Raw genomic sequence first — 17,720 nt, 5'->3', positions numbered from 1 at the left:
TTTTGTTGGTGGTAAGTGGATCTTACTCTTGGCAACAGACATGGTACGTATAAGTATATCTACCTTGGACTTTCTATACAATCATTGTAAAATGAATAGAGTTTAAACTTAAAACTGATGGTTCCTTTTCAGATCCATATGCTTTCGACAACGACCTGTTTGAACTGGGAGTTGAGTTTATGTCCTCACCAAACCGGTCTGCATATGGAGTCCCATTCAAACTAAAAAATAACGTGGACCGGGAAGCAATCATAAATGAAGCAAAGAGTTTATCCATTGATATCATTGTGAGTGTAGCAGATAAGTCCTGAGGCAGTGATTACGAACAGTCTCAAGTCTGAGTTCAGACTCAAGATTTATATTTATTATGGCAAAACTTCATTTTATTGTAATTTTCCTTCTATCAGAGCATTGACGGTAAAATTTGCTGCAATATATTACTATCGAATGTTTCATTAGTATTTACATAATATCTTGTAAAAGAAATGGAATAAACATGATTTTTTGTTCCTTTATAAAAATGTTTTAGTCCGAGTCTAGACTTGGACTTGAGACTGTTCGTAATCATGGCCCCAGGCCCCAAATTCTCGAAATATCATTGTTTTGGTAAAATGTATGTAATATTCACATTCTTGAGAGGTTTTGGAGTTAAAAAGTAAAGGATTTTCATGGATTATCAAGGTAATCTATTTTAATCTTGACTATTTGAGAGCTATACTACTCACCCAAGCGTCAGCATCACACCTTGGTTAAGGTTTTGCATCATTTTTATCTCAGTATATACATCATGTATTGCATTCAAACTTCAGATATGTAATCCCAACTATCTAACCTACTAAATTAATGAAGTAAGATAACTCTAGTTTGCATTTAATGCAAATAATGGGCCTTTATTATTTGACTTAGAAATTCTTGTTCAGGTTTTGCATGTAAGGACACATAGTTTAATATCTCAGCAACTACTTGATATATTTCATTAAGACTTTATACAATGGTACTCAACCATCCAACCTACTTAATTAGCAAAGTTAGATAACTCTAGTTTGCATAAAATGCAAAATAATTGCCCTTTTTTATTCGACTTAAAATTATTGTTTAGGTTTTGCATGTAACCACACTTAAGTCAATATCTCAGCAAATACATCATGTATTGCATTGAAACTTAAGATATGCATTCCCAACTATCTTACCTACTAAATTAATGAAGTTAGATAACTCTAGTTTGCATTTAATGCAAATAATGGGCCTTTATTATTTGACTTAGAAATTCTGGTTAATGTTTTGCATGTACGCACACATATAGGTTAATATCTCAGCAACTACTTAACATTATTGCATTAAGACTTTATACAAAAGTACTCAACCATCCAATCTACTTAAATAACCAAGTAAGATAACTCTAGTTTGTATTGAATTCAAATTATGACCCTTTTTATTCGACATAGAAATTCGAATACATCATGTATTGCATTGAAACTTTATACATAGGCTCCAAACCTTCTTATTTAATCAGGAAAGATACCACTATCTTGCATATTATGATTTTTGCCCCTTTATTATTTGACTTAGTAATTATGGTTAAGGTTTTGCATGTTAGCACACATAGATTAATATCTCAGCAGCTTCTTCATGTATTTCATTGAGACTTTATACAATGGTACTCAACCACCTAGCCCACTTGAATAACCAAGTTAGATAACTGTATTTTGCAAATAATGGCCCCTTATTATTGGACTTAGAATTTCTGGTTAAAATTTTGCATGTAACCACATTAATGTTAATATCTCAGCAAACACATCATGTATTGCATTGAAATCTAAGTTTACAGTGATCCATGTTTCGCCAAAACTTTTCAATCCTTACACTGAAAAGCGGCAGAATAGTCGAGCGCGCTGTCTGTGACAGCTCTTGTTTGAATAGTAAAATCAATATTAAGTAAGAAAATTGGTTAAATAAAATAAGCTACTTAGGTTTTTATTGCTTAAGAATTTTCTTAAGAACTTTTGAGAAATCATGGCTATATTTTAAATCCATTTTTTTTATATGAATTAGCTTTCAAATTGTGCTTATTTAAAAATGATGTTGAAAAAATGATGTACGCAAGCTCTGGGTGTTTTTTACCCTCTTAAGCAACTTAATTGTGATTCATTAGCCATCAGCTTTTGTCAAAGTTGAGTTAAAACTTTACTTATACAAAATGAACACACTTGACTGACTTACATGATAACATCTCTGTTTACACTCTAAAGAAGTGACCTTTTTATCTCGACTTAAAATGGTTGCTTATTTAAAGTTTTTAAAAGTCACAAATTTTGTGGGAAAAAAACAGGGTACTTACTTTGTCAAAATAAAATATGCAACATGTTTTTGTCACTGCATTTGAATTATGCATTCAACCTTCCAGGCCATTGAGTACGACCCTGACCAACGAGCAAACAGAAATCCCATGAACACAACAAGCACGCTTGTTGTTCGTGTGATAGATTCTAATGATAATCCACCAAGGTTTAGTCAGGATGTGTACACATACGACATTACCGAGCTAACAAACATTGTAGTCAATGACTACCGACAGCTAACGGGCAACTTCCAGATAGATGTGTCCGATTCTGATTCGGTATGTATGATTAGGGTTAGATTATAATAGAGTTTGAATTGCAAAACCTACTGTACAAGAGAATCATAAGATTTAACAAAACCTTATTGCTGTCATTTGTTCTCTCAAATGGAAAAAATATGAGATTTTTCATTGTCTTGGCGTGGTTGATGAAAGTAGCGACATCATTGTCATCATCAGTGTTTTGAAATATTAGTAGAGCATTGTATTATGTTTGTGATGCTCTTTTTATTAATATATTGTACTCTTTTTTCAGTTCTTGTACAACAAATTCCGGGTGAGCATTGTCGAGGGCGGGCAGAATGGAAACTTTTCCCTGTTGAACTTCACAGAAGGACAGAAAACTAGCTCCTTCCTCATCTATGTGCGCTCACCGCTACTTAACTATGAAGTTCCACCAAACCAGTATTCACTTAAGGTACCAGCATACTTATGTTTTCATTTAAGGCATACGATGTACAGTAATTTGAAATTTTGATGCCTGGTGACTCACTATTATTTTGGTATCATTGGAACGGGTTTAATGGATAGTGGAAGAATATCTAAATATTTTGCTGTTCAAAATAATGAAAGCATGCTATTTTGTCTTTGAAATGTAGAAAAAGCAGCAATTTCAGCTGTAATAAAGAACGAAAATACGAACTTAGTAAACTTATCTGTAATGTTTTTTCGGTCACTTATTTTACATATTTGTAATCTACAGGCCTTCTAAAAAAATGATAATTTGCTTGTCTGGATCGATTTCAGTAACAGCAAATGGCTAAAAAAAACGGTCCAAATAATTTTTATTTTTTTTTTACAATTTCAGTCCACAAAAGCTAAGTCAGTAAAACATGTAATGCCCAAACATTGTTTGTCATTCAAACATCCTGAAATAAACAGGGGTCATAGCAAGTAACAGCGATGGACCAATTTGATTTCTCCTCAAATTAGCCTAAAAAATTCCCAATTTTCAAAAATCTTAACAAAAAAAAAATCTTTTGAAGAAAAATAAAAAAAATTGAATAATTTCAATTCTGTTGCAGCCTCGTTCCTGTATTGACCTTTACTTGATATAAATATGGAAAAACCAAACCTACTCTGGAACAAGTACAATTATAAATGGGAAATCGGGGCAAAGCATTACTCATAAGTTTGATAACCATCAGGAGCCAGTAATGTTATTTCAAGTAGCAGTTAGAACATAGACGTTCAAGTTTAATTTTATTGCTGGCATATCACAAGTTAACAGTCACTTGTGTTTTTATAGCAAAATCAAGTACAAAATAGGAGAAGTGTTCCTGATGTTCACAAACATTCAACTTCATCATGGTATTAAATGTATGCTAGAAACTAATCAAATGATCAGTTTCTTATCTTGGTGCTAATGTTTAATTTTTCAGCTCAGAGCAGAAGATATTTTAAGGCCAGATTTGCAATCCGAGGCTATAGTGAACATCAACATTCTGGACGCTAACGATAACTTCCCATTATTCAGCCAACCTACATATGTTTGCAACGTGCAAGAGAATCAAGAGCCTGGCATTCTCACCCAAACTGGGTGCTCACTTACTGTAAGCATATGTTTTACAAATAATAATAATATTATGGTCATTCAAGGATAAAAGTATTTCCACACGCTCAAAGTTCTCATATACTTATATTTATTTATATCGTTTAATTCAGTTGTTTCTTTTTTACATATGGTAAGTTATTACCAAAACTCTATCTGTTGTAAGGAAGAAATATCAATGCAACATTACAGAGTTGATAAATAAGATTAACAGGAGACACTCGTGCAATGATTTCAAAATTTGACGAGTTTTTGAATATTTGAAAAAGTTCAATTGATCAGTTTCATGGAGCAAAATAGCATTGTCTTTGAACAGTTGTCTATTTTGAATATGAGAGGGGTTTTTTCTCGTTTATTTTGTACATAGATAATATATTAACTGAATAATAATCTCAAACATATTATAAATCAAAAGCATATCGATATTGTTACATATTTTCAGAATATCAAAAACTTTATACGCACGCACTAAAACAAAACACACGCGCATGCACGCTCGCACACACACACACACGCACGCACGCACGCACGCACGCACGCACGCACGCACACACGCACACACACACACGTCCACTTCACTTATTGATGCTTTTACTATATCTGGTTGTGTAAAAAAGGAAAAAAAGGAATCTATACTATTTACATGCATTCTGGTTCTGTATACAATCAGTATTTTAATTATTTAGAAAAAATATTATAATTTTGATTAGTGTTGTGCCGATGATCTATTATAATCGACAATTGATCGGAAAGGCCTACGTCGGCGACAATCGATAGTGAAAATTGAAAAATCGATTATAGAAACAAGGGACATAACCGCTACCGACTAATTTACTTATTTCTGGTTAATGCTAGTTTATGTTGAAATGTTAAGGTGTTACTATGTTAAGTTATGCATTCATATTCTTATCAAGTCAATAAGTCACTACAGTACCTTATAACAAATTTTCTTTTTAATTTTACTGCTAAAGGATTGGTTCTCAACTTCTCATGTTTGTGGTTTAAAAGTGATTTTTAAAACATGTTACCGTTTACTTCTAACCATGGAAGAATTTAGTTTTCTCAGTTTTCTGAAAGAAACTGTTCCTGTAAAACAGAAACTGTTCTTGTAGAACATATAGAATATTCAGCTGCTTGTTGTACTTGTTACTGACTGATTATTAAAAAGAAATTGATATCTTTCTTTGTGTTTATTTTACACATGTATACAATACTAAATGTAAGGCAATAATTAGAGCCTGTGGTCTCATGTTCTGTAATAGTAACTTGTAAATGATAAAAGATATTCACTTTCTGAATTAATGATGTAAAGAAATCTACAAACAATATTGTAAGGGAACATTGGTGTTTAAAACTGGTGCATGCACTTTATCTGTTTGCCTTTAATATGATAAGCAAAGATAATTAAATAATAATAAAATTGATTAATCATCGATCATCGATCGGTTTCATTAACTGATTATTGATAGTAATTTTTCTGTCTGATAACACTAATTTTAATACTTTCCATTTGAGGGTGTAGTAATCATATCTATCGTTTTGTATTGCGATATCTCCTTCAATTTTTTGTCTGAGAGTTGAGTATTGTAAATAGACATTGAATGATGGGATAGTGTTTCGGTATTTCATTGAGAATATATAAAATTTCATTAATAAAATAAGAAAATTACATATTGGTGTGTGTTTAAATTTGATATGGATACCAATAAATGCTATTTCTTTTGTTATAATGATATTTATCGATCGTTGTTTAATAAAGTCATTTAAGGCAATTTCCATAGTGGTTAACTTTCTGACAGTCCCAAAATAAGTGATCTATTGTCTCAATTTGTATGCTACAAAAATCACATAAGTTAGAATTTTTTATTTAAATATGTATTTAGTAAGAATTTATATAAGATGTATCATTCGAGCTTATATAAATTATATTATATATTTTTTTCCATCCGATATTTTCTATATTCGGGAATGTTAGTTGCCATTTAGTTTCTGATGATGGCTTGAATATGAGAGTAATGATATCATTTAAATGGGCATTTACATTTAAACTGATGAATTCATTTTTCATTAGGCCAAAAGTTATAATTCTTTGTTTCAACTGATATCTCTAAAAACAATAGTGTTTTGAGAAAGGCATATTTTTTTTAAATTTTGTTTGATTCCCTGGAAAACTATACTAAGCCACATGACATTTATCAGGGTATATTTCAAATGGTCAGTTTTTATCATGTTACCGTAACACAAATACATTTCTCTATTTAGGAAATTATTGCTAACGATTACAACGATAAAAAAGTATTGGGTCATGAGGAAACAACAGGATGGGTAGAGTTAGTGAAAACACTTAGGAATTATTTTTGTTACGCCTTTTCTTCCACAGTTTTGAGTGTTTATAAAACATACCTAGGCTATTATGCATAGCAGATTATACGTGGAAAGCAATGGGATTAATCACTTCATGGAATATAAGAACGGGCCTCATCTTCAGGATTTTTGGTCTTGTTAGACAAAATTTGACTTTTATACAATTTTCAAAAATATGACGAACAAATATTTTTATTTTTAGCTCGACTATTCGAAAAATAGGTGGGTTATACTACTCACCCCAGCGTCGGCGTCGGTGTCGGCGTCGGCGTCCGGTTAAAGTTTTAGGGCAAGTTGGGATTTTCACTTATAAGTCCAATACCCTACATTCAATTGACTTAATACTTCACACAGTTGTTAAGGGCCATCACATGATGAGGTTAGATAACTCCATATTATTCTTTACATAGATTATGGCCCCTGATTGACTATGGAACTTGGGTTAAAGTTTTAAGGCAAGTTGGAATATTTATTAATAACTTCTATATCCTTTGTTCAATTAACTTAATACTTCACACAGTTGTTCAGGACCATCCCACAATGAGGTTGCATTACTTCCATATTATCCTAAATACAAGTTATGGCCCCTGATTGACTTAGGTTAAAGTTTTAGGGCAAGTTGGGATTTTCACTTAAAACTCCAATACCATTCATTCAATTGACTTAATACTTCACACAGATGTTCAGAGCCATCACATAATGAGGTTAGATAACTCCATATTATCTTTTATACAAAGTATGGCCCCTGATTGACTATGGAACTTGGATTAAAGTTTTAGGGCAGGTTGGGATATTTATTAATTACTTCTATACCCTTCATTCAATTGACTTAATACTTCACACAATTGTTCAGGACCATCACCCAATGAGGTTACAGAACTCCATACCCTTAATACAAGTTATGGCCCCTGATTGACTTAGGTTAAAGTTTTAGGCAAATAAAAGTTAAGGGCAAGTTGGGATTTTAATAAAAAAACTTCTATAATGTTCATTAAATGCACTTAATAAATTCAAAATTATTGATGACCATCTTACAGCAAGAAATATAACTCCGTTTTAAGCCTAAATACAAGTTATGGCCCTTGATTTTTTTGATTTTTTTTTAATTTCCTTTGAAAGGCATATTTGTATATTCTTAACCACATTTTCATAATGGGAAATCAAGTTATTTGAATGACTTGCGTCATTGTTTGGGCGGGCTGGTGGGAGGGCAGCATCAAAGTCACCTTATGTATCAAATAATTTTAGTTAGGTTTGACATAAAGAGACCAAACTTGGTATTATTACATCGTTATTGTATTCTTAGTCAAAGCGGCATAGTCGAGCACGCTGTCTTACGACGGCTCTTGTTTTATTTATTTTACAAACCAAAATAAATATATATGTTCAATTAAACTTACATGGTTTATTAAATAAATGTAATTATTCCTTTTCACCATCCATACGTCAACAAATTTATTGAAATTAATTGAGGTGTTGCTTAAAGTTATTGATTGCATTTTGTAGTTAACTGATTTAGCATTTGAAACCTGTTCAAATTCATTAATATATATATGGAAGTATTAGTTATGAAAATGCAGCTCTGCAGGTGACAATATGTTTACGTCATTTTAGTGACATAACTTGCGCATGTCATCAACACCCATATTCATGCAACACAGCTTTAATACTCAACACTTTTTAAATTCTGGCCTTTATACACTTGAGATATGCGTTCGTTTTGAATAATTAAGACCAGCATGGTATGGATATGTAAAGTTGAAATGAAAAATGATAAAAAAAAAATCACTACATTTTTCTTATATTTTATGTCATATAATATTAGATTTATATAAAACATGTATGAATATTTTTTCCTAGGCACGTGATGCTGACAGCGGGGCATTTGGTGAAGTGACTGGGTATGAAGTTAACGACAATACAAACACGTAAGTCCTGCTATGATGGCCACACAAAATTGATCTTGCCTTTGTCGATTTTGTTTCACTTATATTTCATTGATTGCTTTAATATTGTCATTCTGCATGGTCGGTTTTATTTCACTTTTATAATTCATTTAATATTTCTCTTATATTGTAAAAAGATTGTCAGTCTGCATGGTGGGTTTTATTTCACTTATACTTCATCCATTGCTTTAAAATTGTATTGTCTGCCTGATGGATTTGTTTTAATAATAGAATTTGCAATTACAGGTTTACCATTGATGAAAACGGAAACTTATTTCTGGAAAGACCTTTGGACTTTGAAACGCAATCAGTATATACATTCACAGCAACAGCCTACGACGGCGGGACCCTGGATGATAGAAAATCTGGCACAGCATTTGTAAATGTTGTTGTGGGAAATATAGTGGAAGACGGTCCTCAATTCACGCAAACCTACTCCTCTACTCTGTATGAAGACTCCTTAGAATTGCAGCCAGCAATCATTCTTCAGGTAATTTTTATTGGCCCTTTTTCCAACCACTATACAGCATATTTGCAGGATATAAACTGATATCACACCTCTTACACAAATGGAGTTATCTGGTCACATGCTCAATGTCTATATTTCTATGTTCAGAGTGAAAATTGTAGACACTCCTGTTTTCTAGCAAATGACTCATCAAAGCTCTTAATGCGTTGGAACGGCTTTTGGCCTGCTACATTTTGGAATGCCAAATGGATCAGAAAATGTGTAAAAAAAATCTAGTTTGTCCCAGTTACTTCAGCCCAGTCTTGAGCATGTTGGGTACCATAAATCACTGTAAATAAGACGCTATCATAAATAGGGCACAAGCAAAAAGATATGAGAAAACAAAACAAAAAAACAACAACCTTAAAACCTCTAATATCATAGAAAAATGTCAAAATCGGCAACCACTATACATGTTTTGAGGAATTTTATCAAATCGTGAAAATGACAAATGTTGTTAAATAGTAAATTTTTATGCCTTCCAATCGTAGTGTAGATAATACTGTATAAATTCTAAACACTGCTTTTTAATAAACATAATTATGTAGACCAAATTATCATCAGCTTTGGAAATAAGAAAAAAACAACATAAGACTTACATATGCAATGGTGTAGAAATTTTAAACTTGCACATAACCATATAGCAATGTAGAGGTAAATGACACCGCTTACCAAGAAGTTTAAGTATGAAAGCCAATATATGTTTGCAAAGTCCTATATACCTACCGGTACCCACTCCTTAAAACGTGGATTGGGTAAGACTGAACAAAACCTACGACACCTACCTTAAAACGTGGATTGGGTAAGACTGAACAAAACCTACAACACCTATAGGTACCCACTCCTTAAAACGTGGATCGGGCAAAACTAACAAAACCTACTCACCTACGGGTACCAACTCCTTAAAATGTGGATCAGGTAAGACTGAACAAAACCTACGACACCTACGGGTACCCACTCCTTAAAACGTGGATTGGGTAAGACTGAACAAAACCTACGACACCTACGGGTACCCACTCCTTAAAACGTGGATTGGGTAAGACTGAACAAAACCTACAACACCTACGGGTACCCACTCCTTAAAATGTGGATTGGGTAAGACTGAACAAAACCTACAGCACTTACGGGTACCAACTCCTTAAAACGTGGATCGGGTAAGACTGAACAAAACCTACAACACCTACGGGTACCAACTCCTTAAAATGTGGATGGGGTAAGACTGAACAAAACCTACGACACCTACGGGTACCAACTCCTTAAAACGTGGATTGGGTAAGACTGAACAAAACCTACAGCACTTACGGGTACCAACTCCTTAAAACGTGGATCGGGTAAGACTGAACAAAACCTACAACACCTACGGGTACCAACTCCTTAAAATGTGGATGGGGTAAGACTAAACAAAACCTACGACACCTACGGGTACCAACTCCTTAAAACGTGGATTGGGTAAGACTGAACAAAACCTACGACACCTACTGGTACCCACTCCTTAAAACGTGGATTGGGTAAGACTGAACAAAACCTACAGCACTTACGGGTACCAACTCCTTAAAACGTGGATTGGGTAAGACTGAACAAAACCTACGACACCTACGGATACCAACTCCGTACAATATTGATCGGGTAAGACAGAACATAACCTACGACACCTATGGGTACCCACTCCTTAAAACATGGATTGGGTAAGACTGAACAAAACCTACGACACCTACGGGTACCAACTCCATACAACATTGATCGGGTAAGGCTAAACAAAACCTACAACACCCATGTGTACCAACTCCTTAAAATGTGGATTGGATAAGACTGAACAAAACCTGCATACCTACCCACTTCTCAAAATGTGGATCAGGTAAGACAGATAAGCTAACTACCTACCCACTTCTCAATATGTGAATCGAGAAAGGCCAAACAAAGCAATTTCTAGTTTGGCCCCATTGACATCTGATTAGAATTAACTGTTTATGTGAGAGGTCATGAAATAAAACAAATCATTTTCAGGCTGTAAACATTGAAACTCAAGGGGACATAATCTACTCGCTTGTGAGGATTGAACCAGCCACCATTCCATTGAATACGATCCGCGTTAACTCAACAACTGGGGTTGTCTCCGTAATAAATTATGTTGATTACAAAACAACACAGAATGGAACGTGAGTTTATGTGAATTATATCTATCTGTATACTTTATTTTGAATTTGTTTACTCTGTGTTTTTGTTTATCATGCTAAGGAGACACATAGGATTTACTTTATCTGTAGTCATTCATCATTGTAAGTTGCTGTGTCTTCATATATGATATTATCAGCAGGACTATTTTGATTCTTATCAATACACAGTGTAGTCTTTCTTGGTATGCACATCATGGTCATTGTAAGTAGAGGACTACTTTTGATTTTCAGGTTGTTAATTCATTTGTCCCAAGTCATTGTTGATTTCACGCTGTTGTTTATGATCAATAACTTTTGAACCACCTGGTGTCGAGCCTTCAAACTTGGTTTGTTATCAGACTGGAACTTGGATAAACAAAAACATTGTAAAAGACTGAAAAAAAAAATTTGAAAAAAATGTACACTTTCAATTTAAACATACAAAAACAAAGCCCAATTTATTACCTTGTAGTTTGTTGTTGCTAAGATCGCCCCGGTTGTTAATATTTCCGCGCTGAAATTTTCATTTGATCTGTTTGTCATGCCTGACAGTTGTCTTTTGAAATAATAAGTAAAAAAAACCAATATTGGCATTCATTGATTAGGTTCACACAGTGTGGGGACAATATTGATCATGTTAAGTAGTTCTATTGGTATAATGGTTTGTTTGTAGTGGATATGTATGTGGGAAATTGGGGAAGAATTAGAAACTGAGTTTAAAATAATGATTTAAGATATAAACTCTAATTATTATGAAAATAAACATTATAATAAAAATTAATATTACACTCTTTATCTCACTTAATGTTCCAAGTCTGAATTGTAGGTCCTTGACTCAGTGAGTTGTTAAGAAATGCTTGGAAATAAGGATTTTTGGTATTTATTTTATGATTTATGTGGTAATTTGTTGTTTTTTAGAATTTTCCTGACCTTCAGAGCAACTACAGGTGCCCTTTTCTCTGAAACAGTTGCAACTATCGTCGTCTTTGTAAGTGGCATTGTACTAGTAGAATAATTTAAAGCCAGATTATTAAACAATCATATAGAACCATTGTTAAAAATTTACAGCAATAACGTTTTTTGGTATTTATAATTTTAATATACTAAGCTTTTGTCAATTTAAACTTTCACCATATTATTGGAAGACCATTAACCAAAATCAAGAAATCACTCAATTACTTCTTGCCTGTGGGATACAGTTAACACCTTCATATATTTTAATCATTCTAACTTTTGTATTTCTTGTTTTTGTTAGGATCTGAATAACTACGCACCCGAGTTCCTCCCACTGGGCCAAACTACCTTCAGTGCCATCATCTACGAAAATGCCACTGCGGGTAAGTGAAGATGAAATGGCTTAGAATTGATTAAATTAACAATACAGAAAAGTTTGCAACTTTAAGTGTCCTGTTAGATGCCCTGGGCATGTGTCATTTTGACAACCCTGCTAGCTAAATAAGGAACATTTACAGCATTCAGCAAATTTTAGGCAAAGATAAGACATTTTTCTGTAATCAACAAAGGTGGCGTGTACCCTGAATTATATGATAGGGTGTGTGTTTCTATGCATTGCGTCTGCGTTATGCACTATAAACAAACGCCGCAGATATTATGCTTTAAAATCAGATCAATTTGAAAAATTTAGATTGAGTTAAGGTAAACATAGGTCAAGTCGTAGAATTGGAATATAGACCCATGAAAAGAGCCCTTGCATGTCTTATAATAAGGGCATGCTTGTCTTTAAGGATTTTTACAGTATTTACATTATAAATTATGTTGATGATGCATCCATTGTATTGTTTAGTTACATTGGTATCTCTTCCAATGAATTGTTCAGTTACATTGGTACCACTTCCAATGTATTGTTCAGTTACATTGGTACCACTTCCAATGTATTGTTCTGTTATGTTGGCATCACTGTATTGTTTTGTCAAGGAACTATGAAGCTGTTGTCTCTCTTGTCTGAATTTTAAATTCTTATCCACAGGTGACGTTGTGATTGACCTTAATGTTCGTGATCGGGATGAGACTGGCTTGAACGGTCAAGTAGAGTTCAAGATTCTTAGCGGGGATAATGACGTTTTCCTTATCCGATCGGATTCTGGTGAAATCATCATCGGTGATTCCTCAACCCTGGATGTCGAGAGACAATCTAGATATAACATTGAGGTATGCTCTGTAGTATAGTGAGAAATGTGGTATAGTAAGGTATACTCTGTGGTGTATAGAGGTATGTTCTGTGTTAAAGTGAGGTATGTTCTGTGGTATATAGAGGTATGCTCTGTGTTTTAGTGTAAATCAAGTTTTTGTATCTCTTGAAAGTGGATGAAGGCTAAATCAGCAAAATTGCATTGATTGCATTATGATTATAAACCTAGAGTACTACCATAATTGAAGTATTTGTAAGAAACATAACTGTAGGTTGCTTGTATTTTGGGAGGGTTTATTAACCATATCACAAATTTGACACCTATGAAATTTAAGCATTGAATGTTTTAACCCTCACCAAATTTGGCCAAAAAAATATGGCAAAATAAATAAATTAAAAACAAAGTTCAGTTTTTTTATGAGTTAAACATGGTAGAAGAAGTTGTACCGGAGAGAATGTGTTTATTGTTAAGGTTTAGAATGAATTGTGACTCTTGATTGTTAACAGGTGGAAGCTGGTGACAAAGGTACTCCCCCGAGGTATGCATCAGTGATGGTCAACATTCAGATCCTTGATTCCAACAACAAAAATCCAAGATTCCTAAAAGAGTTGTATGTGTTCCAGATCAATGAGAATGCAGGTTTGTCTCATACATTCCCGTCATCATTGTAATCATCATCATCATCATCATCATCATCATCATCATCATCATCATCATCATCATCATCAACATCATCATCATCAACATCATCATCATCATCATCATCAACATGGTGGTCAATGAAGTTTTTATTGTCGTTGTCATTTCATCATGATTAGTCTTATTCATTGTCATTATTTTTATCAACATCATCATTTGTAAACACATGGAACTAGCTGTGTTAAATCTTTGTCTTTTAACTGATGCAAAAGGAAATTACACAGTTAATAAATGATTTTAGAAAATATCGGTACATTAATTATAATAATTTAATTCTAAACCTTTTTTCCAGCAATTAATACACGCATAGGAAATGTAATTGCCAATGATACAGACTCAACTAACAGCCTTGAGTATAGCATTGACTTCACAAGTGTCAATTTTGAAAAAGGAGGAAATCAGCTTGACACATACATTGATGCTGAAGTAAACTTTTTGTACATTTATCTTCCTTTGAAAATATTTGAAAAACATATGTAATTTTTCTCTCATTTTATATCTTTCTTGTTATTATTGTTATGCCCCCCTTCGAAGAAGAGGGGTATATTGCTTTGCACAGGCATGTCGGTATGTCGGTCGGTCGGTCCGTCGGTAGACCAAAGCTTGTCCGAGTGATAACTCAACAATTCCTGGACTTATGGTCATCAAACTTCACATGAAGGTTGGGCCTGACCAGTAGATGACCCCTATTGATTTTGGAGATCATCGGGTCAAAGGTCAAGGTACAGTGACCTTTAATGGTAAAATAATTTTAAAGCTTGTCCGAGTGATAACTCAACAATGCCTGCACCCATGGCCCTGAAACTTGACATGGAGGTTGGGCCTGACCAGTAGATGACCCCTATTGTTTTGGGGGGTCATCAGGCCAAAGGTCAAGGTCACAGTGACCTTGAATGGTAAAAGGTTGTCCGAGTGATAACGTGACAATGCCTGCACCCGTGGCCCTCAAACTTGACTTGGAGGTTGGGCCTGACCAGTAGCTGACGCCTATTGTTTTTTGGGCTCAATGGGTCAAAGGTCAAGGTCACAGTGACCTTGAATGGTAAAAGGTTGTTCGAGTGATAACTCAGCAATACCTGCACCCATGGCCCTCAAACTTGACTTGGAGGTTGGGCCTGACCAGTAGATGACCCCTATTGTTTTTGGGGTCATGGGGCCAAAGGTCAAGGTCACAGTGACCTTGAATGGTAAAAGGTTGTCCGATTGATAACTCAACAATGCCTGCACCCATGGCCCTCAAACTTGACTTGGAGAATTGGCCTGACCAGGAGATGACCCCTATGGTTTTTGGGGGTCATCTGGCCAAAGGTCAAGGTCACAGTGACCTGGAATGGTAAAAGGTTGTCCGAGTGATAACGTGACAATGCCTGCACCCATGGCCCTCAAACTTGACTTGGAGGTTGGGCCTGGCCACAAGATGGTCCGTATTGATTTAAGGGGTCATTGGGCCAAAGGTCAAGGTCACAGTGACCTGGAATGGTAAAAGGTTATCCGAGTGATAACTTGACAATGGCTGCACCCATGGCCCTCAAACTTGATTTGGAGGTTGAGCCTGGCCAGAAGATTGTCCCTATTAATTTTAGGGGTCATTGGGCCAAAGGTCAAGGTCACAGTGACCTTGAATGATAAAAGGTTGTCCAAGTGATAACTCAACAATGCCTGCACCCATGGCCCTTAAACTTGACATGGAGGTTGGGACTGACCAGTAGATGACCCCTATTGATTTTAGGGGTCAAAGGTCAAGTTCACAGTGACCTTGAAAGCAAACTCGACAATTCTTGGACCTATGGTCATCAAACTTGACATGAAGGTTGGGCCTGCCCAGTAGATGACCCCTATCGACTTTGGGGGTCATCAGGCCAAGGTCAATGTCACAGTAACCTTTAATGCAAAAAAGTTAACAAATCTTCCCCCACTGATATCTCAACAATGCCTGAACCTATGATCATTAAACTTGACATGGATGTTAAGCCTGACCAGTAGATCACCCTTATTGATTTTAAGATTCATAGAGCCAAAGGTCAAGGTCACAGTGATCTTGAATGGTAAAAGGTTGTCCGAGTGATAACTCAACAATGCCTGAACCCATGGCCTTCAAACTTGACTTGGAGTTGCATCTGACTTGTATATGACCCCTTATGATTTAAGGGGTCATCGGGTCAAAGGTCAAGGTCACAGTGACCTTGAACAAAAAAAACTTTTGATAACTTGACAATGCCTGCACCCACGGCCCCCAAACTTGACATTTAGGTTTCTGGTGACCATCTGATGACTCTGGATTTTGAGTTCATAGAGTCAAAGGTCATGACGGTCATAACACACTTTATCCTCACACTTTAATGGTCTTAAAACAGCAACAAATTAGCTGTCATTTCGGTCCATGCATATTTCCTTCAATTGTCCATATAATCCTGACAACATGGCGCTCAGGGGGGGCATAATGTTTAACAAACATCTCTTGTTTTAATTTGCTTTAAAGGGACTGTACACCAGATTGGCACCAAAAAAAGATTTTTTCTGTAACAAATCTCAGGACAATTATTTAATAGAATGTGTTACGCCTTGATATCATAATTGTAAAAAAAAAGTACAAAAATGTAAAAAAAAAAGTTTTGTCGGAGACCGGGTTCAAACCCGTGTCGCCAAAATTGCAGTCCAGCATCGTATCCACTGAGTTACGACGGCTTACTCTAATCAGGTGACATAATTAAGCTATACACCTAACTCGGTAATATCACATGATAACACCGACCAGCTAATCACGCATAAGGAATGAATTAGTACTAGGTAGACATACCCAGTAATCTTTTTTAATGGCAAAATATGAAATAACTGCTAAACTTAAATAAATTGTCAACTATTTGGTACTTCAGTCAGTAAGTTTCAATGCATTGTACACATTAATTTTCTTTTTTTCATGCAAATTGATCATCTGGTGCACAGTTGCTTTAAAGCTAATTACTTCATTTGTATACCAGAATTTATAGTTGTTTTTTATGAAAGTTTCCCCAAATCATCATTTGTGTGTAACAATGAAAATATCAATTTTTATCATCTATCAAACTAAAATTAATTGCACCGTGATATATATTGTAAACATTGACATAATAAGTAGGAAAAGCATTTTATATGATTCAGAGAAATTGAAAGGTGTCTTTGATGATTTTACAGAAAATAGTCTCAATGCAGCCACTTACTGGTGAAATAAGAGTAGCTGGTACGATTAATCGAGCACTATTCGACGGTATGGATTTCAAGGTGGTCGTCCAGGATATTAATGCACCAGCAAATGGACCAAGGCAGACAGCTACAGGTAACTTTTTGTTCTTAACTAGGAACAGGGCAATACAATTCATTAAGTTAGTGTGTACTGAGTTGATTTAAATAGTGCAGGTGAATAGCTAGGGCCAATTTGGGATTACCGAGATTGATGACAGATAGCATATTAACACCTTCACCCCCATTCCCCCTTCGATATTTATTTCCAATTTGGGGGGTTTTGGTATGACAAAAACTTCAACCTGTTAAGAGTTCATTATGCAACGGCATATTTGCGTACAGTCAGCTACGAGCCTGGAGTGGGCATTGACGTCAAACTTAATCATCAACTTAGTATTTACAAGTTAAACAAACTTATTTCTTCTTTTACTGTCAAGGCCTTAAAATGAATGGGTTGAATTTGTAGTACATGAAATAAATAATTCTATAAATAGTTCTAAGTTGATTAAGTG

At 34.8% G+C, this 17,720-nt stretch overlaps 1 protein-coding gene across 3 annotated transcripts in view; it reads left to right on the top strand.

Annotated features, from left to right (window-relative positions):
* The window catches only part of LOC128209023 (cadherin-23-like), a 55,458-nt gene that overhangs the window by 15,544 nt on the left and 22,194 nt on the right, over positions 1-17,720 (top strand). For all 3 annotated transcript variants that reach the window (XM_052912833.1, XM_052912842.1, XM_052912823.1), the window contains exons 12-24: positions 133-287; positions 2,405-2,617; positions 2,874-3,035; positions 4,000-4,170; positions 8,394-8,461; positions 8,726-8,969; positions 10,992-11,143; positions 12,059-12,128; positions 12,396-12,477; positions 13,128-13,309; positions 13,797-13,929; positions 14,282-14,415; positions 17,161-17,302. In XM_052912833.1, coding sequence (XP_052768793.1) covers positions 133-287; positions 2,405-2,617; positions 2,874-3,035; positions 4,000-4,170; positions 8,394-8,461; positions 8,726-8,969; positions 10,992-11,143; positions 12,059-12,128; positions 12,396-12,477; positions 13,128-13,309; positions 13,797-13,929; positions 14,282-14,415; positions 17,161-17,302 — 1,908 coding nt within the window. The remainder of the gene's footprint in view (positions 1-132; positions 288-2,404; positions 2,618-2,873; positions 3,036-3,999; positions 4,171-8,393; positions 8,462-8,725; positions 8,970-10,991; positions 11,144-12,058; positions 12,129-12,395; positions 12,478-13,127; positions 13,310-13,796; positions 13,930-14,281; positions 14,416-17,160; positions 17,303-17,720) is intronic.

This window comes from Mya arenaria, chromosome 2, assembly GCF_026914265.1.
Source record: "Mya arenaria isolate MELC-2E11 chromosome 2, ASM2691426v1".
NCBI classification, from domain to species: domain Eukaryota; kingdom Metazoa; phylum Mollusca; class Bivalvia; order Myida; family Myidae; genus Mya; species Mya arenaria.
The sequence above is the reverse complement of the archived record's forward strand: the minus strand, read 5'-3'. Positions and strand labels throughout refer to the sequence as shown.